The 26772-nt window shown below is 39.7% G+C and overlaps 6 protein-coding genes across 8 annotated transcripts; 2 read left to right on the forward strand and 4 right to left on the reverse strand.

Annotated features, from left to right (window-relative positions):
- Positions 1-4730: 4730 nt before the first annotated feature.
- LOC128264133 (coiled-coil domain-containing protein 25) lies at positions 4731-5876 on the reverse strand. The gene is made up of 2 exons (XM_052999483.1): positions 5792-5876; positions 4731-5721 (listed from the first exon to the last, which is right to left on the reverse strand). The coding sequence occupies exon 2, from the start codon at positions 5589-5591 to the stop codon at positions 4962-4964; it is 630 nt and encodes a 209-aa protein (XP_052855443.1). The 5' UTR covers positions 5592-5721; positions 5792-5876; the 3' UTR covers positions 4731-4961.
- A 24-nt stretch (positions 5877-5900) lies between these two features.
- On the forward strand, positions 5901-7439 carry LOC128264124 (gastrula zinc finger protein XlCGF26.1). The gene has a single exon (XM_052999470.1). It carries the CDS (start codon positions 6002-6004, stop codon positions 7280-7282), a length of 1281 nt encoding a protein of 426 aa, XP_052855430.1. The 5' UTR covers positions 5901-6001; the 3' UTR covers positions 7283-7439.
- A 142-nt stretch (positions 7440-7581) lies between these two features.
- LOC128264136 (protein brawnin) lies at positions 7582-7814 on the reverse strand. The gene has a single exon (XM_052999488.1). The coding sequence runs from the start codon at positions 7812-7814 to the stop codon at positions 7629-7631; it is 186 nt and encodes a 61-aa protein (XP_052855448.1). The 3' UTR covers positions 7582-7628.
- Positions 7582-8419, reverse strand: LOC128264135 (small integral membrane protein 4). 3 transcript variants are annotated; one of them, XM_052999486.1, is made up of 3 exons: positions 8317-8419; positions 7971-8237; positions 7582-7907 (listed from the first exon to the last, which is right to left on the reverse strand). In XM_052999486.1, exons 2-3 carry the CDS (start codon positions 8125-8127, stop codon positions 7822-7824), a joined length of 243 nt encoding a protein of 80 aa, XP_052855446.1. In that variant the 5' UTR covers positions 8128-8237; positions 8317-8419; the 3' UTR covers positions 7582-7821. The 3 variants fall into 3 exon arrangements, with proteins under 3 accessions (XP_052855446.1, XP_052855445.1, XP_052855447.1); XM_052999485.1 differs by having other exon boundaries at positions 8323-8347; XM_052999487.1 differs by having other exon boundaries at positions 7971-8213; positions 8274-8337.
- Positions 8420-8601: 182 nt separating this feature from the next.
- Positions 8602-11012, forward strand: LOC128264125 (AP-3 complex subunit mu-2). Its single transcript, XM_052999471.1, has 6 exons — positions 8602-8739; positions 8803-8890; positions 8946-9271; positions 9341-9500; positions 9858-10310; positions 10657-11012. Exons 1-6 carry the CDS (start codon positions 8705-8707, stop codon positions 10840-10842), a joined length of 1248 nt encoding a protein of 415 aa, XP_052855431.1. The 5' UTR covers positions 8602-8704; the 3' UTR covers positions 10843-11012.
- A 6655-nt stretch (positions 11013-17667) lies between these two features.
- On the reverse strand, positions 17668-23562 carry LOC128264126 (innexin inx2). The gene is made up of 2 exons (XM_052999472.1): positions 21979-23562; positions 17668-18866 (listed from the first exon to the last, which is right to left on the reverse strand). The coding sequence occupies exon 1, from the start codon at positions 23111-23113 to the stop codon at positions 22010-22012; it is 1104 nt and encodes a 367-aa protein (XP_052855432.1). The 5' UTR covers positions 23114-23562; the 3' UTR covers positions 17668-18866; positions 21979-22009.
- Between the last annotated feature and the right edge of the window lie 3210 nt (positions 23563-26772).

Genomic DNA, 26772 nt, shown 5'->3' on the forward strand with positions numbered 1-26772 from the left:
GGCAATATGGACATGCAAATCCTGGCCAATTATGTGGCAGCGTGTCAAAGATTGATTGACATGACCGTGGAGGCTGCGTAAAAATTGGGCACAAGTGGTTAATCAAAAGCGCTTAGCAATAGGTTTTCTAGGGGGTGCTTTTCGATTTATAAACTTGTGGGTCAGGGCCGCACTTATGGTAATTGCATTTGGTATTTGGGGACATGGACATCAAGTGAGCAATAGGAACATAAACTAGAGAAGAAATTGTATTTTACTATAATAAAGATTGTTTTTTTTTTGCAGGCAGTCAAAAAAACGAAAAAAGCGCAACAAAAACTTTGTGTTTCAGTCAACCTTGTTAAACTCATCATAAAATTTCTAATCGAATGCATTCACAGCTAAATATTTAATGTTTAATAAGGTTGTAAATCAAGAAAGAAATCTTAAAATAAATTTTATAAAAAACGTTTTTAAAAATCGGTTTCTGTACCAAATAAAAATTTAATTTTCTTTATCAATTTGGGATAGGTAGGTTAAGTTGCCAGCTGCACGAATCAGTCATTCTTATGGCTGTGCGTTATATTTTGGCCAAGTTACAACAAAAAGACTCTCAGGAAATGTTTTATTTTCTTATTTCTCGAAAAACCGAAAAACACCGTAAAAAAATCAGTTTTTGTGTCAAAAGACTGGGAAATAATAGTCGGAAGTTAGAATGTCATACATCGTTGGATTCGTCATAAAATTTCCAATCAAATGGCATTCACAGCTAAAATTTTTCCAGGTTTTCAAATTTTGGCAAAAAATGATGATGTACCCCCTTATAAAAAAAGCGAAATTTGGGCATTTTTAAAAAAACGGCTTTCAAAAATCGATTTTTATACCAAAACAACATTTTTTTCTGGAAATCGATCGAGATGGATTTTATAGGTCGCCAGCTGTACAAAACAGTCATTCTTATGGCTTTGCGTTATATTTTGGTCAAGTTACAACAAAAAGACTCTCTGGAAATGTTTTATTTTCTTATTTTTTTGAAAAACCGAAAAACACCGTAAAAAAATCAGTTTTTATGTCAAAAGACTGGGAAATAATAGTCGGAAATTAGAATGTCATACATCGTTGGATTCGTCATAAAATTTCCAATCAAATGGCATTCACAGCTAAAATTTTTCCAGGTTTTCAAATTTTGGCAAAAAATGATGATGTACCCCCTTATAAAAAAAGCGAAATTTGGGCATTTTTAAAAAAAACGGCTTTCAAAAATCGATTTTTATACCAAAACAAAATTTTTTTTCTGGAAATCGATCGAGATGGATTTCATAGGTCGCCATTCTGTTTACTATACGTCGTATTTTGGGTGAGGTACACCAAAATAGCACTCATAAAATGTGTAAGTTTCACTTATAACAATTCATAGTGAAATTATTTTTTGATTGGTGCAAATATATCCCAGAATTGAGAAATATCCCTTTGATTAAGTTTGACGCGCTCCGCTTTTCAATTTTCTTCCTTTGCTCTTTCTTCGTTGTCTTTGATTTGTCCACTGAGGGACATTTAGATGGAATCCCTAGCATCCACACGTCAGCAATTGTTATTGTTGTGGGCACAGACGTCGGAAGCCTTCAACGCCCCCCAACGTCTTCGTTTTTGTTCTCGTTTTCGTTGCAAGGACACACACAGCTATTGCGCACTTGCAAGTTCTCTTCCCCATTCTCCATTCCCCATTCCCAATACCATCCCCATACCCAACACCAGCTCCGTTCCCATTTTCATTTTCATTTCCATTTCCTTATTTTTCCTTTTGTCCCACGGCAACCGCATAAAATTTTCAGTGCAGCACACGATTTTCCGACATTTCCCAGCGACTCCCACATGAGCGATCACTTTAATTGCTGCAGCTTTATTTTGATGCCGCGGGTCATAAACGTAAATCAGAATTTTAGATGGCCCGAAAAAGCACTGAATGCCGAATGGGATTTTCTCCATTATTGCACTTTATTGTACAACTCCAATGTGTACAAAATGTCTAGGATATAAATGTAATTTTCAAATATTTACAGAATACTTTAAGATATTTTTACAGCTGATTTCGAAGCTCTTGAGATTTCTGTGTAATCCTGAAATATTTTCCTTATAATTATAATCATAAGGTAAATGTTTCTAAAAATGAAATCACTAAGGTTTTATTATCAATTTTAAAGGAGTCTATAAATAAGCAACAATATATTAGTTATCCACATATTTTAGAGCTTCAAAGTTCTATCAGTTCTCTACAATTTGCATTTCCTAATAACTCATAAACCATAGCCCGGTTTTAGCCAAGAGAATGGCTTTTTCTGCGGGCTGAAGCTCATCTGAATCTGCCATCAAGATGGGATATATTTGTGAAATTTATGCAGAATCGCAGGGGCCGCCCTCCTGGCCCCTGCTAATAGTTGGTCCGGTCCAGCAGATGTGATGGATGTCCTCCTTCCCCGCCGGCAGCAGGAGTGATGGCCCACATCCCTCACATGGCGCACATCCACTTTACTCCCACATCAAGTGCATGCAAACAGGAAATTTGATTACCAAAACATGGGTGTTGGCTTTTAGCCGGCCAAACCTCCACTTGCACCCACCCACATTATTTTCGCAGCCCCAACATGATTAATTGTTGCTGCACATGCAGCTGCATTCCGACCTAAATAACCACGAGCCAATCGGTTACCCTGTCTTTTGTCAAAGCCAAGAAAGCGGCAGAATGAGTCAGCTAATTATGTTGTGACTGGAAATGGACCCTCTTCTTCTCCTCCATTTCGCCAGAACAGTGTGTGTGGTTTCCCACCAATGTCGACACTGAGAGAAAATGTCAGTCTTGTCCAGGCTAATTTGTACAAATATTGTATATAAATACACAGAGATTTGATATAAAAACGCAATTTTGTTTAGTGTTTTTTAATTTTTTTTTTGGATTTTTGCAATTGTCGGAAAGTAATTTTTTTTCTGTGAATGCCACTTGAATGGAATTTTTATGGCGAATTCAGCGAGGTATAACATTTCAAATTTCGATAATCATTTTCCAGATTTCTTATACTAAATCGTAACATAAAAAATACATAAGAAAATAAATTTTCGTAAGAAATTTTATAATTAAATTTTGTCGAATTGAGCAGCGCAAAAAAAAAATTTGAAGAAAATTATATGTATTGTAGTTTAGAATTTTATTTAACAATGGAAACACAAATACTTATTTTGTGTAAAGCCTGGTAACATAATTATTTTCTCAGTGCAGCCATGCTGTGGTGACAAATGCAATAAAGAGCGAAAGCGAGAAGCTTTCGTTGACGGGGGAATGGGGGAATGGGGGAATGTTGAGGCTTACTGTTGCCAGTTTGATTAATGACGGCGATTGCCGGGACTGATGGCTAAGAGGGGGTTTCCGAGGGGGTTTCCGAGGGGGTTTTCGGGGGGATTTCGAGGGGATTCCTTTGACAGTGACCCCCGTCACTGGCCACTTTCATGGTCATGCCACTTTATTATTGTGAGAAGAACTAAGTTGTCTGCCAGGCGGCCATAAAACATCTTCGCAGAGTCGTTTTTAAATCAGAGAGGACAGAGCCACAAGCGCCGGGAATCAATCAGAGGGGGCGGTGCGAAAAGGAGTCGTAACCCGAGTGCAACCCCACTGTCATCAATGTTTACGACTGGCCATAATGACGAAAGAGTGGGAAAAGCAGGAGATTGGTATGGCATAATCAAAAGGACACGCAGCCTCATCAAGTTTCTCGCATTTTCGGGGGCTTCCCCTTTGTTGTTTGGCTGCCATTGTTGTTGCGAACAATGCGTGAAAATAAAATGACCGATAATGAGTGCGTTACCGAAACGAAAACAAAAAAAAAAAGGGAGGGAGACTATGACCCCAGTTTTGTCAGCCTTGCAGCCATTCATATTCATGTGCTGACAGCAAATTGTCCAGAAACTCAAAAAGGCAACAAGCCGTTGAGGCCATAAAACGGCCAGCAAACAGCAAAACCCGAAAAGGCCCAACGCCCCCCTTCATATGCCCATAAACACTTATAAAGATGAGCGAAAAAAATAGGAAGAAATGAAAGACCTAGAAAGCAAAAAAAGGTTTATGCTGCAGATGTTGCCAAAGGCAATAAAGTTGTGGGAAATGCGTCAGCTGATGGTGCGAATCGTTTTCAAAGCAATAAAGGATGTTAGCCAATTGAGCATATCGCTAAAAGAGATGTTTAGGTTGGCTGGATTCCCGCCTAAATTTTAAATTTTCTGCAGAGCTGCCGGACTGTTTCATTTTGTTAACAGATGATGTTAGAGTTAATAATATTTAATCTTATGTTAAATTTACAGATCTGTTAATAACATAGGCATAGAATTTTAACTTAACAGGGGTAAAAATCGATTTTAGTACATGTATAATAAGCCGCGAACATTCAAAATTGAACGTACACCTTTAAGATTTAGTTATGGAATATTCTGATAATAACAACCGTTTAAATGTATATCAACTTAATCCATAACAGGAATAACATAAAATCTCAGCTGCCAATTTCAAAAGCAAAACAATATGTTTTCACAACTTTTTCCCAAAAAATTAAAACTAGTTCAAAGAATATATGTGACAAATATTTGAAGAAAACTATTTTAATATAAATTCAACATTGAAAGCAAAAGGCATCAATAGATGTTCATCTTATGCGTGAAATTTTAAAAAGTTTACTGTGTGCCCACCAAAATAAATACAATTTGGCCATTGGTAAAACGATTTTCATATATAAAAAATTCAAAATGCATAGGGAAGCACTTATGCGAATTAAGGTGAATTATTGGAACACAACCAACGATATCTTCCACGTAAAATAAGTACCATTGTGTAATTTACAAAACGTTTTGTGTATGATTTAATAAAAAAAATGTTGAGGACAGCGAAAGATGTTCGGCATAAATGCGCTGGTGCATCAGGACTTGGTCCTGCCCAGGGACTACATGAAGTCATCCGACTCGTTGCCCGCATCATAGTTGGTGCGCATATTCTCGCTCTTCTGCAGCGAGGCGTAGCTGCGCAGCTCCGCTTCTAGGGCACGCTGCTTGGCGGCCTCCTTCTCCTGATCCCGGCGCTCCCGCTGCAGCTTCTTCTGATCCTGGCGCTCGGCGACATCCCGGGCCTCACGCAGTCCCCGGAAATCGGGGTGCTCCTCCTCCGTCTTGGTCTTGTTCAAGCGGTTCACGATCTCATTGATGCGCTTCTCCAAACGGATGCGACGGACCGCCTTCTCGTCGTGATAGGCCACCTGGCCGGGCTCCATGTCCGGCGTCTTCTTGAGGTTCTCCCACATGGTGTAGACCACCTCCAGGTTGTTCACCTTGTTGCCCTGGATGCTGTTGGCCTTGCACAGCTGGGCGGCATCCACCAGGACATCGCTGGGTATGTCATCGATGGTCTGTCCCTTCCGCAGCCGCAAGTACACATGGGCCGAGGACAGGTCGTGCACATGGAACCACACATCCTCCGGCCAGCCCCATCGGATCAGCTCCTCGTTCTCGTGCTTGTCGCGGCCCATATAGAGCAGGGCCGGCGGCTGGACAATATTGCTCTTGAAGTAGAAGACCATTTTTGCCAAATTCCAGGACAGAAATCACAAATAAAAAGCTTTAACTGGCGGCCACCTGCTCCTCCGATCGTTTAATGGGGTGACTTGTGTTTGTCTGTCCGCCGTGCTATGTGCTTTTCCTCTGCAAAGCCTAAATAGAATAGAAATAAATATAGTTATAGGCGTTCACTCAAAATAGACAAATATTTTATTTTATTTACGTGCCGGTGTTGTGCAGATGGGCGATAGGTAAGTGAAATGTAATCGATATCGATAGACTTATGTGACTTGTGGGCACCTCTAGAAGATGCCACTCTCCAATGTGACCAGCTTAGGTTTTACCTTAAAATATACAACGGGATACGATTTTATTATAATGCATTAAATTAAATTACAAAATATTTAAATTATTATTTAAACAACCGTACAAAATGCTGCCACAACTGACCAGGGAATCCGCTCGGAACTTCTGTCGCACCTGTCTAATCCAATTGGACAAGGAGCTCCAATCAGAGGACACTCCAATCAGCCAGGAGCTGCAGCAGTTGCTCAATCTGAGGCTCAGCAAGGATTCGACGGAAAACCAGGACATGGAGCAGTGGCTGCCCAATGCAATGTGCTTGGAATGCCGACAGTTGGTTCAGAATTTCGAAAAGTTCCGCCGAAAAGCAGAGGATTGCAGGCAGCAGTTGCTGGAAATGCTGAGGAAGGACTCACGGGAACCCACTTTCGAGGTGGTCTACGAAAACAGGGAGGAGGATCAAGAATCCCTGCATAGTCTGGAGCCCCCCGAACCCGATCCCGATCCAGATCCCATCGATGAGCCCGCCGAAAAGCAGGAGAAACCAGCAAGGAAATCCTCCAGAGGCTCGAGGAACACGCTAAAGTGCTCCCTGTGCCGGCACAGCTTTGCCCACCAGATCACCTTGGCGGCCCACATCCGCAAGGTTCACGAGGGCAACAAACGACCCTTCCAGTGCGATCAGTGCGAGAAGGCCTACAGTTTCATGGGCGGTCTGTACACGCACATTCGGGAGGTGCATGCCCCCAAGGAGCGGCGTCATCCCTGCGATCAGCCAGGCTGCGATAGGATCTACACCAGCCGCATAGCCATGCAGAAGCACAAAAGACTAAAGCACAGTCCCAGGGACAGGGATTCGCTGAAGAAATTCATTTGTGAGCAGTGCGGGGCCAGTTTTAATCAGTCAGCGAATCTGAAGTACCACCTGAGGACGAAGCATCCCACGGAGGACGAGGTGGCCGCCAAGGAGGGCGGCGCTGCAGAGCGTCACTTCTGCGACATCTGCCAAAAGGAGTTCCATTCACAGTACACCCTCAGGTATCACACGTTGCAGCAGCACGAGGGACAGGAGGAGCTGCCGCACGAATGCCAGGTCTGTGGACGCCGGATGGCCAAGAAATTCATGCTTCTGCAGCACATGCTCATGCACTCCAGCGACAAGTTGCCCTGCGAGCACTGCGGCAGGCGGTTCGCTCGCAGATTCGAACTGGAGGCCCATGTGCGAGCGGTCCATCTGAAGCTCAAACCCTTCGCCTGTCGCCACTGCCCGGAGAGCTTTGCTTCAAGGAAGACCCTGAGGCACCATGAGTACATCCACACGGGCGAGAAACCCTACGTTTGCGGCACCTGCGGACAGGCCTTCCGGCAGCAGACGTGCCTCAAAAACCACCGGAAGGTGCACGAGAAGTAGTCTTAGCTAGTCCTAATAAAAATAGTTTCCTAAATACAGTGATTAAGTCGAAAGTTTGTTTGCATTGGAGTCTGTTAAGAATCTCATCTTTACATAAAGTAAAACCTTCGTTGTTTTTGCTTAATATCTGTTCAAGAGCAGAAAGTTTTATGAAGATGAAAGAGACAGTAATATTCATACATAATGAAAAATAATCTTGGACAGCTAGTAATAATTTTAAGAAGATAGGAAGATTTATACAGTTTTGGCACATAGGTATAAAAAACCTGAAGAAATGTCTTTCCAAAAAAAACAGAAGATAAACTTAAATAGCTTTAGTAACCAGTAACTTGTCAAGTACAGAGTTTCAAGTAGAGTCCGGTGGCTTGGCTATGCGATCCACCTGTGTGCTGTGCTGCTCCCGTTCGATGTAGGCGGGCAGATCCTGCAGTGGGCGGTAGTACAGATGAACCGCCTGCGATCCGGCCATCATGGATGCCATAGCGCAGCCGAGGAACTTCATGTACTGGCCCCACGACACTCCAGCAGGCATTTTGTCTTTAATCAGTGCTGTTGCTTGTCCTCGCCTGCAAATTCTGCTGCTCCTCCACGTAGTTCTTGGCCTGGCGACGCTTAAAGGTACGATCTGAAGGGAAAAAAATGGGGACTTAGTCTTGGAAACAGCTTATTTTAGCAGCAGGACTCTTACAGAAATTAGTCTCGCCCACTGTCCAATTGATCATGGAGAACTCCAGGCCGGCGCCCAGCAGGAAGAAGAGCGGCAGGAAGCGGTACACACCGAAGCGCTTCTTTCCGGGCCAACTGTCCAGCAGGCGACGCACGGAGGAGCCGCTGTACGGACTCATGTGTTTATCACCGGCGATTATATAATTCCGTGTCTTCTCCGCCCTTTTCCAGGCGAACTCTGAGGTGCCGTGTGTGTATTACGCCTCTGTCATAGGTGTGCGTTAATGCCCTAGATTATTTAATAGAAAATGTTTTATTTTGTTACCTTGTTTATTTATTACTTGTCAAAATATATAAAGGAAACTCACACTTGCCCCACGTTTCAATTTCAATTCGTTCCGCCGCTGTCAGCTGTTTTATTAGAGATGTGCAATGGATGTGCTCTTGGTGATGGCCTCACGAAATGTTATATTGTGAGATATCATTTTGGCTGATTGAACAGTTATAGTTGTTTAAAACCATTATTATTTAAATACAATTACAAATATGTTGGCTTTAATTTCTTCGAGTTCATGAATTTGTTCAATTGCTTAGTCATTTTTATTAGCAAGTTCTCGAGTAAATTTATTTAATTTTGTAATATACAATACCTCGTGAGAACCGCTCACGCTGTCATCTCCAATTACTCATCCCTAGACGTAGCGTTGCAAAAAAATAACAATAGCGTTTGAATAGTAAACAATTTAGGGCCGAATTATGATACACAGTCTGTTTATAGTGAACAGCGGCGGGTAAGCCAGTCAGCCAGAGGGTATACAGAACCGATCTAACACCTCCATATATCCGCAAAACAGCGAGGTCTTCCTGGAAAAGCACTGGCGTTCGGTGGTCTCGCGATCCGTGTGCGAGTACTTCCTCGACGCCCAGCGAGCCGCTCCATATGTAAGCCGCCCCTGCCACGTATGGGCCATATACTGACCATATCTTTCGATTGCAGGATGTGCCGCCGGTGATAGCCACGCCCCACTACTACCTCATCACGGTGCAAAGGGACACGGTGTCCTTGGTGGCCGCCTGCAAGCAGGAGGTGCCGCCGCTCTTCGTCATCGAGTTCCTCCATCGCGTGGTGGACACTTTCCAGGACTATTTTGGCGATTGCTCCGAGTCGGTGATCAAGGACAACTATGTGGTCGTCTACGAGCTGCTGGACGAGATGCTGGACAACGGCTTCCCGCTGGCCACCGAGAGCAACATCCTCAAGGAGCTGATCAAGCCGCCGAACATCCTGCGCACCATTGCCAATACGGTGACGGGCAAGAGCAAGTAGGTCATCCGATCAGAGGATTCCTCCTCCCCCTGGCTACCTCCTAATCCCATTTTGTTTACCCAAAGTGTGAGCACCACCCTGCCCTCGGGTCAGTTGTCGGCGATTCCCTGGCGCAGAAGTGGCGTACGCTACACCAACAACGAGGCGTACTTCGATGTCATCGAAGAGGTGGACGCCATCATCGATAAATCGGGATCCACAGTCTTTGCGGAGATTCAAGGATATGTAAGACCTACTTTAATGTATTAAAACGGCATACTGTAGACTCTTTTAAGAGTTATAAGCGCTAGCATATAATAGTTTTTGGAAATTTTAGGCTCAAAGCGTGATAATTATAATTTTATAAACCTTAAGCATACAGATAAAGATTTTTGGGCATAAAGAGAAGCTTAAGTTATAATTACTTTTCTTATAGTGACGTATTATCGGTTCGGTTAAGTTCTTTTATTTGATATGATGTTATCCCTTAAAAAATAATCTTAATCGATTAAGGTAAAAAATATCTGCAACAACCCATTTAAAAATTTACGCATTACCATCATATATGTTTTACATTTAAATTTATAATAATACCTCTTCCAGATTGATTGCTGCATCAAGTTATCTGGCATGCCAGATCTTACGTTGTCCTTCATGAATCCACGCCTCTTCGACGACGTGTCCTTCCATCCTTGCGTGCGATTCAAGCGCTGGGAGGCGGAGCGACTGCTCTCCTTCATCCCGCCCGATGGCAACTTCCGCCTGATGTCGTACCACATTAGCTCCCAGTCTGTGGTGGCCATACCCATTTACATCAGGCACAACTTCTCAATTAAAACGGGGGAGCAGGGTCGTCTGGATCTGACTATTGGACCAAGGAATACCCTGGGACGCACCGTGGACAAAGTGAAGCTGGAGCTGACCATGCCGCGATGCGTGCTCAATTGCCTGTTGACGCCGAATCAGGGAAAGTACACCTTCGATTCGGTAACCAAGACACTGTCCTGGGATGTGGGGCGCATAGATGTGTCCAAACTGCCAAATATTAGGGGATCGGTGCGTATATGATGAAAAAGCTTGCATATTCATTTGTTTTGGTGTCACACAAGTACTCATTGATTAAAATATTATATATAAAGAAGACCAATAGGTTCAGATTTTTGCAAAGTCATTTTTTTTACCGATTACGTATTTGATAAAAATTTAATTTCTGTTTCTATACTGGTCACCGTTTTACTTTATTTAATGTGTACACTTAGTAAGAGTATTATAAATTAATGCAATTATTTCTAAAGCAGGGTTTTCTACTTGGGAAATTAAAACAAATTTATGTGAAACCAAAGATTTGAAAATTATTTACAAGACACCCATAAATTAATTTGTTCTCCCCATATCCCATTAGGTTTCCATTACGCCCGGGACGACCAACATCGATGCCAATCCGTCCGTGAATGTCCAGTTCCAGATCTCGCAGCTGGCCGTCTCCGGCCTGAAGGTGAACCGCCTGGACATGTACGGCGAGAAGTACAAGCCTTTCAAGGGCGTCAAATACCTGACCAAGGCGGGCAAGTTCCAGGTGCGAATGTAGACGAAATCAGCATCCCGTTCCTATTCTCGATCCCAATTCCAGCTTTAATTAAGTGCTAATGTTAAGTGTATTCCACTGTTTTATGTCACTCGGTGTTTTTGTCCCCGTCTCTCCCTCTCTATCTCATCATTGTATCTATATCTACCCATAAAAGTTAAACTCCAATTGTAGTCGCCGTGTCGTTGTTCTTGGGCGGCGTCGCCATATTCAAAGAGTAGGAATGCGAGAATCGATCGCGAATGAAGTTGCAAGTCTTCGAGTGGTATGGCAATGACTCCGTCTCCATCTCCATCTCCGTTGACTCAACTTCACTTCACTCCACTCCACTCCACTCAACTCGATCCATTGCGCCTGGCAACAGCTAGCGGAGGAAAACCAATAAATTTAAATAAAAAATGCAAAACTTGATTTTGCAGCCAGGCGGCCAACGCATTTAGCATACGAATAGTATGTATGCATCTGTTTATAAATGTGTGTGCACAATGGTGGGAAGTGGAGATTCGCTAAAGTTTCCAAGAGAATACTCAAAGTAATTGGACATTTTTAAAAGGTGCTAAATGAGTAATGAAAGGGGTACTATTATTAATTTAAATATTTTGTTATAAAGCACATATTTCTGTTACTCTGTTTTCAAACTTATTATTAACAAAAGTTTGTTTAATTTAAGAAATTATAGAAATGTAGATTTGCATTACATATTTTTTTTAAACTAGTTATACATAGCTTTTTAAATGTATAGATAATGGAAAATTAGTTTAAAAAAACCGCTGGAGGTTTCACTGTTTCTGGCTCGTTATCTCCTTATACAACCTTAGCTGCATTTTTGTCTGTGGTTGAGACCGGTAACCGGTTTGCCCCCTGCCACGCCCCCAAACCCACCCTTCGCCCCTTTCCTTAGCCCGCTGCAGCCGGAGCAGCAACAGCTTCTAGGCTTTTGGGCGCGGCGTGCAACGGTAGCCAACAAGCGCCACCGAAAGGCGACTTCGACCATGGCTAGACATATATACACACACAAACACACACAGAAACAGAAAGCCAACTCTCTTGACCGGGCCTAAAAAATCCGGACCCTGAACGGGGGATCGATAAAATAACTCAGGTTTCGGGTCCAGCTCGCGAGCCGCGAGTCATTTTTCAAGCGTGGGAAACACTCGTTAAAAGCTAAGCAAGCTCTTTAAACCAAAAAAAAAAATAAAAAAAGTGAGCCACACAGCATGGCGGCATGCCCCAAAACCCAAAACCCTAGAATCAGAATCCCTATGCCCATATACCAAGTATTTCGAAGCGAGGCGTTTTTAAGCGCTCATTAACAACGGCCGACAAAGGTTCGTTGCCTAAGTCTTTCGTTTTGCCCACCTAGGGCTTCCCTATCTCCCTCTCTTTCCCTCCTGGGAATGCAAATTCGCTGGCTGGCATTTAGCCGCCGTAATTGATAGCGCATTTCATACGGTTCGATTGTAAACGTTTTCCATATCATTTGCATTTTCCATCGCTCGAGGGAGAGCAATTTAAAATCAAGAATTTAAGGGCAGCGCCAAGGAGTCGAATATCCAAAGTATTTGTGTCTTATAAATATTTACGAATTTCATATTCGCATATATTTATTGATAAACTAGTGCTATAAATAAAATTTCACCTTTTAGTAAGGGCACTATTCTAAAAATGGATACAAATTTTTGTCCTTCTTAATTCGTGCCACCCTATTGTCAAAATAAAAATAATTCTAATGACAACAAATATCTAAGCTTCAACTGGAAGGGTATTAACAGTCGAATGCCAAAATTCCTGTATAATCTTTAAAAAACAAAGCAATATTATTAGTTGAGGTTTTATTGCTTAAATACAACTTATGCTGAAATTCCCCCATAAACTCACATACATATTATACCACAACCACGGAGAGGGTATCAAAAGTATTACTATAAATTTCCGCGGGGAAATGTTAATTGCATTTGGAATTGTTGCAGTTCATGAACAGATTTGTGGCACCTGAATGTGCTTTTTAATGAGCCCCTCGAGGTGTCGATGAAGCCCCATAAATTTCTTATTAAAGCGAGAATGCACGTGATTTTGTGCCCTCATACTTGCTTAAATCGATACAAAAATACTTTTTTTTTTGCTTCTGTTGGGCTTTTGTTATATGGTTTGCTTTTTCTCGTATGCTCCAGTAAAGTTTAACTATTATCGTCTTGCTAAATGATTTAAAATGGATGCAATGTAAATGCAACATTGCATTTGATCTACTTTCAAGTTGAAATATTTGAACAGCTCTAGGTTTAATTTTAAAGTAAATTTTAAATTGCCATTTCGTGCATTACTTTACAAAGGTATAGTAAAAATGTTTGTATATTTATCGTGAGTTTGTTATTTAAGTAAGGTCCACTTTAAGTTGAGTTTACACAAAGTGCAGATCGATTTCTCTTTGGACTTTCTAAGACTTAACGAGTTTTGTTCATCCTTTTGTTATTTAAAGTCTGAAACTTTATAATTTTTGTGTTAGAACCTAAAAGCTGACAAATTAAAATACACTTTACACATATATTTTTTATTAAAATTAAACTTATTTATATTTTTTTAATGGAAATATATCTGTGTTCTGTTTTCAAGTTAGTAGTATTCAGTTATTAAATCTTTTTATGTATGCTCTTTTCGTGCACATATTATTTACGATGTGCAACCATGTGGCATATTCATAACTAAACATCCAATAACACAGTGAAGCTAATGGAGCCTTTGGCCTCAAAAAAATTCGAGTGAAAGACAAGCAACAAGCATTTGTCATTAGCGCAACAAGTTTGCACCCCCTTTTCCCCCCCCCCCTGAAAAAGAAAAACCGGGGCGGGTATTCAAAAGGAGTATTGAGAGGGGAAAACTGTAGCAGGTCGTGCAATTGCATTCGCTGTTCGATAATAATTTATGCAACTTGTCGCCGCTGCACTAAGCAAATGTTTAAACACTGTTTGTTCGCATTGCTTGCCTTGCTTTGTGCTTTGTGTATTTCGCCTTTGTTTGTTTGTTTGTTTGCTTTGATTGCTGTTTGCCCAACTTTGCGAAAGGTGTTGAATGCCGGCCGCGTCAATTGGATCGTCCCACATGATTTCAAAACTATGGCTTTATATATATAAAAACCAGAGCACAAACCCCACACAGAAGGTCTAATAAACATTCGCCGTCTGGTCGGCTAATTAGAATCGTTGATTGTCTCCGCACAGCGGCAAGAAAATTGGGGGGAAGGTGGGTGGAAAATGGCAGAAAATGGAAAACAGATCTACCGGGAAATGTTCACACAGTTGGCACTAATGGGTGTTCGAATGTCGGTACCCTAACTCTATATATTTATAACATAATCGACAAAACAAATCACATTACTCAATACTATACTTTATTAATTTGATTGATTGATTTTTATATGAATTGGAAAGTTACTTTAAATTTTTACTTCCTTATTTGTTCATCAAAATAAATCCCATATATAGAAATCATTTTTAAATTTACAATTTTTCCACCTAAGTAACCTGAGTAACTACAATATAACTAAAAGGTTATTCAACTGTGCCATTCGTAAAGATAAGTGTTATTACAATGTAGGTAAAATGTAACTGAAAGGCAGCTAAAATGTATCTGAAAAGCTGTTAAAATGTAACTACAATTTAACTAGAACGATACAATGTAAAGATGTAACTAAAATGTATTTAAAAAGTGCTACAATCTAACTAAAATGTAACTAAAATGTTACTAAAATGTAACTAAAATGTGTCTTGACTCAGCCCAAGGCAATTTTTTCCTGTTTTTCGTTGTTGTTCTGAACTACAATCTATTCCGAAAGCCACCTCCCATCCGAAAACCGGTCATAACCGAAAAATTAGAGGGTATGCCCGACAAGAAGACGCCTCCACAAAATAGGCTTTCTGTGTCACTGCGATGAGGCTCATTAAAAACGATTGAAACTTCCGCCATTCGATGGCTTAAGTAGAACTGAATTCAGAATCAGGCCCAGAACCATTATCCATATCATAATCATAATATATATCGGAATCTCAGACAGCCGAAAGTGTGTTTGTGGAATGCTTTACTTCAGCTGTTGTGTCGTTACTCATTTTACCGCTTTTTAAATGGCAAAACAATAAGCGGGCGATAAACAAAAGTCCCGAAAAATTAAAAAACCCACACACAAAAATAAAAAACGAGAAATGACTAAAATTTCCAGCCCTTGTCCCCGAGGATTTGCATACAAAGTCCTCAATTTGCGATAAACAAAATATACGAGTACAAATTGCTTACGCATACGAAAGCAGGGGTCTTTTTTAACCGATAACTGTGATATGCTAATGCTAAAAGTCTTGTCCATTTGTTTATTTCTCATGTGCAGCGAGTAATTAGCCAGTGTCACAAATTGTTTTTAATTAATCGATTTATAAGAGGTTAGAGGTCGTTTAATAGATTATACAGAAAATATTTTAATAGAGGTATGACCGATATAAAGTAAAAATTATATATATATAATTATATATATATAATATATATAATGGACTTTGTTTTAACTTTAGGTAATTTTAGGTTATGTCACCGCATAAATAAGTTTACTATAAATAACATCTTTAGAGTGAACAAAAAATAATCAAAAATTAAAACAGGCCAAACTGGAAGTCTGTTTTCGCCCCGATGAAGTTAATTTACTCGCATTGAGCAAGAAGCACAAAGAATTAAAACAAAAACCAGACACAATTGCGACAAAAAAGCAAATCAACAGATAAACAAAATAAAAAAAACAACCATAACAATAAATCAGAGACGACAAAAACCGTCAACGATTCACAGACTGACAACGAAAAGTGGACTTTTTTAAATAAATAAATTGTGTCTAAAGCGAAATTTAGGGGTTTTCGTGCAATGGAGCTTACGTAAGCAGTTGCCGCAGTCGCCACCAGAGGCCGCCACTGAAATTGATCGCATGGGGGTGTTTATGCTGTAAATCTTTTGTGCGAAATTGCGCAAAATAATTTGACAATTGCAAGTGCAAGGCCAACTAAAAGGTGTGTGTGGGCCACCCATCTGTAGTTTACTAAACTAAACGATTGTTCAGTTTACTGCATTCGGGAAATGAAATCAGGTATTAGGGGAATTGCGACACAAGCAAAAACCAGGAAATTCTGGATTAAAATCGTTTTTTTTTTTTTGTGGATCATGGTAAACTTGGGGTGTTTTATTTTTGCTTTTTTTTTAAACGACTTTATTTAAAACATTCTTGTATTAAATTATTTACTTTGGTTTTTTTAACGCAAACGAAGTATGCCAATTGATCTCAGGAATTCGTTAAAATAATAAATTAAATTCAATAAATGTAATTTAAAGTCCAGAACTTTGACATTTGTGACGGCGAGAGTTCCTTGAACCCGCTTACATTTCCATTCGCACTCGCAATTCCACCATACCGATTTCGCTTTTCCCGCCTCCATGTCGTAATATTTGTTTACGTATTTATTGAGGCCAATTGCAGCGTTTAACTCAATTTGATATGCTAATTTTCCCAACATCTTCTTTTGCCACACTTTCCATATAAATTGCACAAGGGGCATGTTGACGACGTGAATTACTTGATACTTGAGTTCCCTATCCCCCGATGCCCCGCGATTACGACTATTTAAAGTTAGTGACCCACTATGTGCATACCGCGGAAAATAAACGATTTAGTCGGGTAATCAACGAAAGCACAATTATTACGATACCCTATTAGGTAATTTCTAAGGTTAGTTAACTAGGGGTTACCTAAGGTTCTTAATAGTCTGAAGCCATTAGAAATACAAGACTGAAACTAAACGGCAAAGTACATTTATTGTTATCTTAAACTAGAGTTTCAGATAAGAGCTAATAGAACACTCATAGCGTAACTAACGGCAAAGATTAAGCAAATAAAAGAATAAATAACCGATACTACAAACGACTAATTTTACAGGAACTATTCTTGAGATTTATTAATACACTGGGACCTTAAAATATGAACGGTACTACGTGTAATTGAGTAAAAACCATAATTTGTTTGTAAACATTTCGTGAGTAAAGTCGATTTGGCACGTGCGTAAATTCAATAAGCGGATTTTTACATAAACAGGATATGGTGACGCATTTGTAAGTCAATCGAGGAAAACTATGCGTCAGCATTGTTTATTATTTTTAGAAACATTAGTACTTTCTCAAATGTTTGATTGCCTTTTGAGTAATATGCTTATCTGACCCTGAATTCCCAATTAATCGGCGCTGAAGTAATTTAAATTTATATTATAAGTAATGAAGACTGAAAATAAAAGTTGACTTCAAACATTTAAGTAGAGGTATATGAATAATATAATATGCATACTCATCTTAATATAATTTTTAGTATTTGGCTGGTCAAAATACATAACATTAAGGCTTTTTTCTTAATTTTCAATATGTGTACTCATAGCGAGTTCCGGAAACAAAAAGATATGTAGTGGTAGTGTAGTGGATTGGGGAAAATCCTGAGGTCAAAGACCATTTGAGACCAGGTCGCGGGGTTTGCTCAAAAGTTTGTCCGGCGTAAACAATTTTAGAGAGTACTGGTCATAAAAAAACCAAGTTTACAAGGTGGGTACACAAACCGAACCTTAGAAGTGTCCACAAAACTTTGTTTGTAGTTGGTTTAGGCGAACACATAGTTCTCATTGCTCCCCAGAACTTCCCAAAACCCTCCGATAAGATAGATTTTCCATGTTTGCTTCGATTTTCCTTGTTTTATTTTCTTGTTTATTTTCGCATGAAACGAAGTTGTTCGGCTTGAGTACAAACAATAAATCATAAAAAAGATCATCATGTTTTGGGTGTTTTTATTCTCATTTAATGTAAGTATTTATAAGTATATGGAATTGAAATTGAAACTTATCATAGGGCTTGGCTCGTTCATCGCTTCGAGGATAAACACAATAGTTACAAACACTTTTATTTGATTTTCGATTGCTTTTTTTTAAATATTGCTTTTGAGTCTTTCATTTTTTGTTTGTCTTTACCATGCTTACGCTTAACGCTAAATGTATATTTCTTGTAGTTTCATTTTACAAAAATATATACGTCTATAAATATGTATAAATTTAGTTGCTCTTCTTTAATGATGAGTTCGGGTGTGTGTAAAAAAAAATTGCGCTAAACTAAATAAATGCTACCAAAGATATGCAAAAAAAAGGAATTATAATTATTATTTGCTGGCGAAAATTGCTAAATTAAAAGTGTAAAAATTGAAATAAAATATGTATTATTATGCTGGCGTTTTTCTTTACTAAGTGTAAATTATTATTTTGCTTATTTTGTCTTCTTTTTTTTTTGTGTTTTTCGCATTTTTTAGATGTCTTAATCAATGATCACAACTCTTAGCATAAATATTACTCGCATGTGGCATTTATAAATATATATATTTCTTTTTCTGTCCGTCTGTATATTTATGTATAAATATATGTGTAATTGCTTATTAAAAATATATATGGATGTATATAGATCTATCATATTTCAATTCGTTTGCTGCTGCACAAAAAAAAAATATATATAGTTTGAAAATGTCTTTTCTCCTGTCTTTCAAAGGTTTCCAGAATGCTTTTTGATGGATTGGATGTGGGATTTTGGTCAATACGGAAAATTCTTTGATTGGCAAATGAAAAATTTGATTGTCTCGGGATCGTTGAACCAATGCAATCCGAAACCAATCCATCTTTAGCTTACATCTCTGGCTGCGGCTAGTATTTGTTATTTGTTATTTTTTTTTTATTGTTATTGTTTTTGTTACTTTATTGTAATTGTACGTGTCTTGTTGTTGACGCAAAACAGTAAACACAAATCGATTATTGCTTGCGATTTTGTCTTTTACCATGGAATTCGTTGATATGTGTTCATTAGCTCGTCATTAGCTCGAAAGGCCTCATCTACACTGCCGGCTTCCTAAATTCTCCATCCGCTTTCCGATTTCCCCATTTTCCGACTCCGTCTTATCATCGTCCTAACCCAATTTCGGCTGCGTGAAACTGCAATGGAAAAAAATTAAATCATTTTTATTTAATAATATTTTTGTGTAGCGTTTTGGGTTTAATTATAAAGCAATGACTGTTGTAGCTAAAATTAAGTTATTTCTTTCGTTGAAAGCGTTGAGTATTATATGACAAATTAAGATGGTGGTTCCACCTGATAAGATTTCGGGGGAATTTGATAGTAACTTGGGTTTCCCTTAAGGTATAAATCTTTTTGCACATTCTCAACTAGCTTTAACAAAAGTTCAATATAAACTCTAATTATATGTATTTTAAAAACTCCTGAGTTAAAAATTATTTGTAAATTGCTTATGGCTTTTAAATTCATTTTATAATTTTACATCACATAAAAGTTTTAGTTCCAATATTCTTTACCAATATATATAAATACTTTCAAAACTGTTTGGTTTTCATAGACTTCATAGGATAAAACCTAGACAAAATGTTAAATTAATTTGAACAGTATACATTTAAAATAACAAATTCCAAGCAGCTGTTCTGAATTAATTTTCTATCAACTCACTTGATTTTGACCACAAAAACCCATTTCCGCAGCTGTCAGGCATTAAAGACTAATCACCTGAGAGTTTCCAATCGCTAAGGAAACAATAATCATCCGATCATCGCCATTGTCTAACGTAAAACGATGCATTTTTATTTCAATCGGAAATAAGTGAACATTCCGTTTGAGTTTCACTTTTGGCCCGATTCAAGTTTGACACTCTCGCTCGCTCTGCGCTAATTGAAAGCAATTATTGCAATTAAAAGCCTGGGAAATGAGTTGCTGACTTAACAAATTAAGTGCGTGTATAGTAAAAGTAACAACAAATTGCGAATAAAAAAAAGCACATTCAATAGAGAGCAAAAGTTTTCGCGTGTCTGTTTCTCGTTTCATACAACTTGGGGGCTAAGTGGATGGTGGGTGGGTTTTGGGTGTGACAGAGCGGTCCATTCATTAATTCATTGATACCTCAAATTGGCGGTCAGACGAACAAACCACATATAGCTGTATACATAGATACAGAACAGAGAACAGCAGGAGCATTTCCAGCGCTTATTTGTTGATTATGATCATCATCAAAAGCTGTCGAGGCCGCTTAAATTGTGTGCCAGCCATTAATTGAAACCTGTGGATCTACGGGGGCCTGGATCTTGTGATCTCTGATCTTGAGGTGGGGCTACGAGGCTACCGAGGGGGTGGCAAAAATGGAAATGAAAACGTGTGCTAATTGCAACACTATGTCACCAATCAACGGCAACAGCATCATCTGTGCCCGTTTATGTATCTCGTTTCTGTATATTTATCTGTATCTGTATCTGTATCTGTATCTGTATCTGTATCTGTATCTGTATCTGTATCTGTATCTGTATCTGCATCTGTATCTGTATCTGTATCTGTATCTCGCACCTTATCAAAAGGTGCTGTTCCCCCTTCGATTAGATAAGTGTCCATGCCCGAAACTGTCACGTAGTTGCCCAACTTCTAATTGGCATTGCATGTCCCAAGTCAAGTCCCCAACGAAATGTCTGCACATTGAGCAACGCAACGCAAGTCGGGCCAAGTAAAACTCAACTCCACGCTGATTACGAGTACGAGTCCGACGAACAGAGACCCGAACGTCGAGAGCTGTTTCTTATCTCCGCCACCCGATGTCTCTGTGCCCAAAAAAAAAAATACACACTGCTAAAAATTACTGAACTGAGTATGTTGATTGACATAAGAATGTATAATAATAATTTTAAATAGGCAATATTGTAAATGTGAAAAATGTTTCATTACATTTCTAACATTTCTTAATATAATTATATTTTTTATTTAGAAAAATATCTAAACTTAATTTTTTTAATATCAAATCAAAGTTACGAAAAATTTCATTCTCAATACAATTAAAAATATCTATAAAAAGAACAAAATTGAACCCAGGGAAATTGTTTCCTAAGTACAGATCTATCGTTTCAAAAATGTATTTAAAAAATAATGTGTCGTTGATTTTGTGCCTGTGTGGTGATGGCAGCAAGACAGTCCCAGTCTTAAGACCGAGGCAATCTAAGAAAATCGGAGGCCATTGAAACGACTAATAAATAATGAGCTTGTTAGCTCGGGTGTCCGACCATCGCCAGTGATCGAGCTTGGCTAGCTGCTACCCTATAGTAACCCATATATACATACATATAAAAAAACAAATTTAACTTGGAAGCCTTTGTTGTGAAAATCCTGTAGATAATTTTGTATGAAGAACCTAACTTTTTCATTTTAAATTGAGCTTTTCAAACACCTGCTAGTTTTATTGAATAACCTTTGGTACTTAGCTTTACCATTTATATGAACTTTTCATAATTTGTTTGTGATTGGATAATGTTACCCACCCACTGAATATTAACTTCAAAATCTTTTCAAATCCTTTAGAATTCCTGTGATTTTTTAATTGTAAGCTATGAAGCCTACAATAAATCAAATTAAAATATCTTTAACAAAAAACCAAGTCAGTGTTGAAAAGACCACTTTTTGGATTGTGTAATATTTAAGGATCTGTAAAACGAAGGTATGGTGTTGCAACTACCCTTTCGTCTGGAATTTTAGAGGGCATTGTGTAGAGAAATGCCAAGCCATAAGAAGACCGAAAGAATCTTTTGCCCTGCTGGCAACAATCTTTAACTAACTGCTGGTCAAACTGGTTTGCCCCCCACCACTCTGTTCCCTCTCTTTCTTTCCCCTTCTGAGTTGACCATGCGTGTAAGAGGGATGGACCTATGGTTGGCAATTGCGCATGCGCAGCTGCCATCTCGCTTGCACCGAAGCCGGTTACGCTCAAGACTAGAAGAACTCTCTTGCTCTCTCTTACTCTGTGAAAAGTGTACCTTTGTTGTGTTGGAAAAAATATAATTTTTTATTGTCATTAGTTAGTTCTTCTATAAAAAAGTAGCGTCAAAAAAAAAAGCAATTCAACTACCAAAAAAAATGGTATATCGTATGTGTAATCTTAAGAATTAATCGAGGTTTACATCGAGTGGAAGTGTGTCTTGAGTTAGGAGCTAACTAAAACTAGTGTCTTGTTGATGATATGGGGCAGTGTGTGGGATAGTTTGGGATGATATATACGAGACTTACTGGCACTCTGGCACACGGTCACGCCCACTGATTAGGCGTCGAAGGGCCGCTTGTGGGCGCTATGCTCATCGCCGCCCATTTCGCGAGACAGATCCGATATCACCTCCTTGTAGATGAGTGGATCGATGTTCTTGCCCAGCTGATAGAGCAGGAACCAATCGCCGATGTTGCACTTGTTGGCCACCAGTTCGACCTCCTCGCTTTCGGCCAAACGGGAACGGGCTCGCAGCAAAAGGTGACGCAGCTTGGGACCCGCCACCACGGAGATCCTGTAGATTAGCGAGATTCCGGACATAATGCTCAGGATGATGAACCAGAACCACAGGAACACGTAGATCTTCTCGTTTACAATGTTCAGGGGCAGCACGCACAGACCGTCGAACTTCTGCACATTGCCGGAGGGACCGTATTTGTGGAACGTACACTTGGTGACCTTGGGAAAGACCCGTGCCATTGGATCAATACGCTCATCGGGCTCCAGCTCGGTGAACTTGAGGACATCGCTGCCGTAGGTGCTGAACTCGCCGTCCAAGAAGAAGTCCACGAAGTAAATCTGGCCAATGACATTCACAAAGTTCAGGGCCTCGCACACGAAGAATCGGAAGGCGTAGAAGTTGTGGCGATTCAGGTTGCCAATGAAGTAGTCCACCAGGATCTTCTTGCGATCGTTCTTGCACTCGTCGTTCACAATGGGGCTGTTGAGGTCCATGACCAGCATCTTGAGGCGTCCGCCCTCCCAGGACTTCCACAGATAGCGCGGCACGTAGAACAGGATGGCCTGGAAGAAGAGGACGAAGCAGACCCACTGGTAGTACTTGTGGTATTTCACCTCGTCCTCGCCCTCAACATGGGAGCCCACTCCGGGCTGCACCACATCCCTTCCGGTGATACCCGTCAGCCTCTCCGGAACGGTGAAAGTCGAGTAGATCCAACAGTAGGTGTCCATCACGCCCAGCGGGATCTCGTCCACGATGCAATCGATGGGGTCACCGATGTACTGGCGCGAGGTCACCAGCAGGGAGAAGGCGATCAGGATGATCACCGTGGCCTTGTAATGCATGCGAAACACATTGTTGTCGATGCACACCTGGTCGATCTTCAGCAGGCCCTTGACGGACCCAAAGACGTCAAACATCTTGGCTGCTGCTGCTTGCTATTTGCAATTTATCTGGATATAGCTAGGAGGATGGTTCTACTACTCCTCGGAGATAACTCTTGGTGTTTCGTTGTTTTTCCTGGTTATATTTTCTTTCGGGTTCCTCACACGTTGGCCACCATTACTCTTCAGTTTCTGTTTCAAGAATGCACACGAAAAAAAAAGATAGTAGTAACTATCGGGGAGAGTGTTACGTGGGATTTGGTTTGGCACTGGATCTCCGTTCTGGATCCCCCAGAGAGCTTCGGCTTCGGTTCGGCCCGAGAGTTCGGTTTCTTTTCGTTTCGTTTCGTTTCGCGCTCTCAACGCGACAACAAAAACCACTGAATTTGGGTGCGGCGGGGGCGACGGTTACCCAGGTGGAAGTTAAAACGCCGTCGCAGCAGCGGCACTAAGCGCACTCTTCGGATAGAAAATTCAAACTGTTCGGCTTTCCGCTGAGCCCAAGTCGCTTGGCTCCGTTAAACGCCGTCGCGCGAGAGCCATGCCGCGCCGTACCGTGCCGAGGAGAGCTAGAGAGCGGCGCTCTCTCTTTGGGGTGGATCTTGTTGAACAAAAAGTTTTACTTTATTTTATTTGTTAAACCTCTCTCGGCTCTCGACGCTCGACTCTCCGCACTGGCGCTCTCTCGCTTGGAATGGCTGAATCGGTGGACCAAAAAGCAAAAGGGTAACCATTCCAAATCCCGGAGAGAAAGAGTGACTCAGTGATGCTGCAAGAATATTAACAAAAAATAAACCACCTTAATTATTTATCTCTGTTTTAATTCAATTTTTGTAAAACATATTCCGTTTATGGCTTCCATCGATGCACTTTGGGCTTTGGATGAACAGAGTTTCATTGAACATCTGGCAGCTTCATCCGCAATTAACCCTAGATTAGTTTGGTTACGAACTAATTTTACGCGTTTTCAAAGATAAGACAAAAATATAATTTTTTTTATTTCTATATCAGAAGATATTGTTAACTTCCTTAACCCGATTTTTTTTACAATATTTTGAAATCTTATCTTTGTAAATTGAAGTTTATACTTATAAACGCTTAGACTCACAAAGCTCTAAAAGTTTTAGAAACAATATTTTTTAGCACCAACATTTTCAGTTTCTATATTTCGAATTCTTAAAACAAACATATAAAACCTATAGTTTATGTTGTACCGTTAAGTTACCATTTTTAACATGTACAACTCAGATTTCCACTTAAACAAATTAAAATACAAAAAAATATGAAAACCTAAAATTGTAGGGGTTTCAAAAATGTTTTTTAACTTTAAATTCTTTTTTTTTTCAATATCAATAAAACTAATGCATACCTTCTGGGGTTAAACCAATTGTGGGCTGTCTGTTTTCAGCGTCCAAGATTTATGATTTAATTTTAATGTCATCTGGCAACGCCGACGCTCATAATTCTGCCGATGCATTTAACCCCCCGATGGGACACTGCCCCGCCACGCCCCGCACCCCCACGAACTTTTAAGTCTGAATCTGCCATATTGGAGCTCCATTTGTGTTTGTATGCGAAGGCGACAAGTTCTTGGAACCCGTTGTGTTGTTGTATTTGTGGATGCTGGAGTTGTTTTTTGTAGATGGGAGCTGCTGCACCACCAACAAAACGAAGAAGTAAAACAAGGCACAAAGAGGCGAGTGGAAGAGAGAACACACAAAGGAAATATAAGAAAAACGCTGGAACTCTCTGCTTTCACTGCATTTCTATACCTGCAAACCTTTATACACCCGATAATTTTCAGCCATTACCGGCGTACCAGAATTTACCTGAGTCTCAGGTATAGGGAAAAAACATTTAGCGGGATTTTTCATGCCCTTCTGGAAAGAGAAAAGAGAGCCCTGATGTAGAAATAAAACGAAAACGCGACTACCTGTTACACTCGTTCTTCTTTCCCGCTCTCCCCTTCTCTTTGTTTGGTTGGCCCCTTCTTCGGGTTTCGACATTCTTATTTTACCTGTTCTCTGTCCATAAATTCGGAACCATCGTGTTCAAGACCCTCAAAACTATCTCAATTGTAAATTAAACATTTCAATCCAGGCACACATTGGCTTATCATGGGTACATATGTATATGCTATATACAGGGGTATTCTCCATATAATAGCGACCCTATATAACGTTCTACCTTATATTGCTCTCAAGTGCGTGTATTCGGTTGTACAAAATAATTAAAAACAGTCTAGATGAGGCAATACTCGACCAGTTCCAGTAGCTGATAAGGGATAGAGCATTTGTCATGGGGACCGATTGGTTGCCATAGGTGTTATAGTTATAACACCGTAGATCTGGGCTGATATGGCCGGACATTGGGGATGTTTGAAGGTCCCACTTGATAGACATTCGATTGAAAAGTACTTCATTAAGGCGGGAGCTACTGTTTAAGGTTTAGTGGCCAAGACCGGAACTAAGTAAACAAATTAAGAAATTAATTAAAGCTTTATTTAAATAATCTAGTGTTTGATAAAAAAATTGTATTTGTTTACTGTTTATTGAAAAAACAAATTAATTCTTGTAACGAACTGTATGAAAAACAATTCAAATTTTATATAATTAAGGTATTTCAATAAAATAAGTTGTTACAAATACATATACTTCACTTAAGTCGACAACTTAATTTCTTAGCGCAACCGGCTCCCAACTTGATCGCTGATCTGGGTTCGGAACACAAAACATAGCCCCAGGAACAACGATGTAAATTATTTTCGCAACCAAAACGTAAAAGCTGCACCAGTGGGTCCCCTTCAATCAATAATGATTGGCTACTGTCTGCCAAGCAACCTGAGAAGCGGACAAGAGGCAATAAAAATTGGTTATAAAACCATTAAGCCTATATGTCCGCACCGATACACCGATATACATATATGTATGTACATATATATCCCTAAATGAGACGACTACTGTCTGGGCTATAAATAGCCGGAGAAAACCGCAGCGAACTGAGGCGAGACCGAGGTCTTAATTGCCCACTAACGCCAGTACCGAGACCAATAAATCAGATTGGATCAGTTTCAGATCCATCCCCCTCGACACATATCTCAAATTTGACAAAAGTGGACAACTTTTGGTCAAAATCAAATCTTTTGACACGATAAGACAACCCGAGGGAGTAAATATTTACATAAAGTCTGTTGATCGCCGATTGGCTTGCCTTCTATATTGTTTACAGTCGCTGTGCTTTCAACAATCACAGACAAAAATGATTAATAATCATATTAAAATACGATATTTTATATAACCATGTTTAACCACAGGAACTATATTAGTTTGTATATTATACATATTAAATTCTTAATATTAAAAAAAAATAAATCGAATCTTTATTTAATCAAAATCCTTTTTCTGTGCATTTAAATTGCCATTTTCCCCTTTGGCACAAGCTTAATTGTTTCAGCTTAGTCATCTTCTTCATGCGAAATCGAACATCAACATATCTGAAAATTCCACGAAAATCGTATGCGTCACATAAAACAATCTGGTGTAAAGAAGATACATCACAAAGTTACGCATGCGTTTCTCTCTCGTGATTTTTTTATTAGTATTTTTTCTCTTATGATATGTAATATATTTTCTGGAATCTTATAAATAAACTCCCGACCAAATACCTTACAGATACTTAAATACTTTTCGGTTTGT

Source organism: Drosophila gunungcola, unplaced genomic scaffold (genome assembly GCF_025200985.1).
Source record: "Drosophila gunungcola strain Sukarami unplaced genomic scaffold, Dgunungcola_SK_2 000057F, whole genome shotgun sequence".
Lineage (NCBI taxonomy): Eukaryota > Metazoa > Arthropoda > Insecta > Diptera > Drosophilidae > Drosophila > Drosophila gunungcola.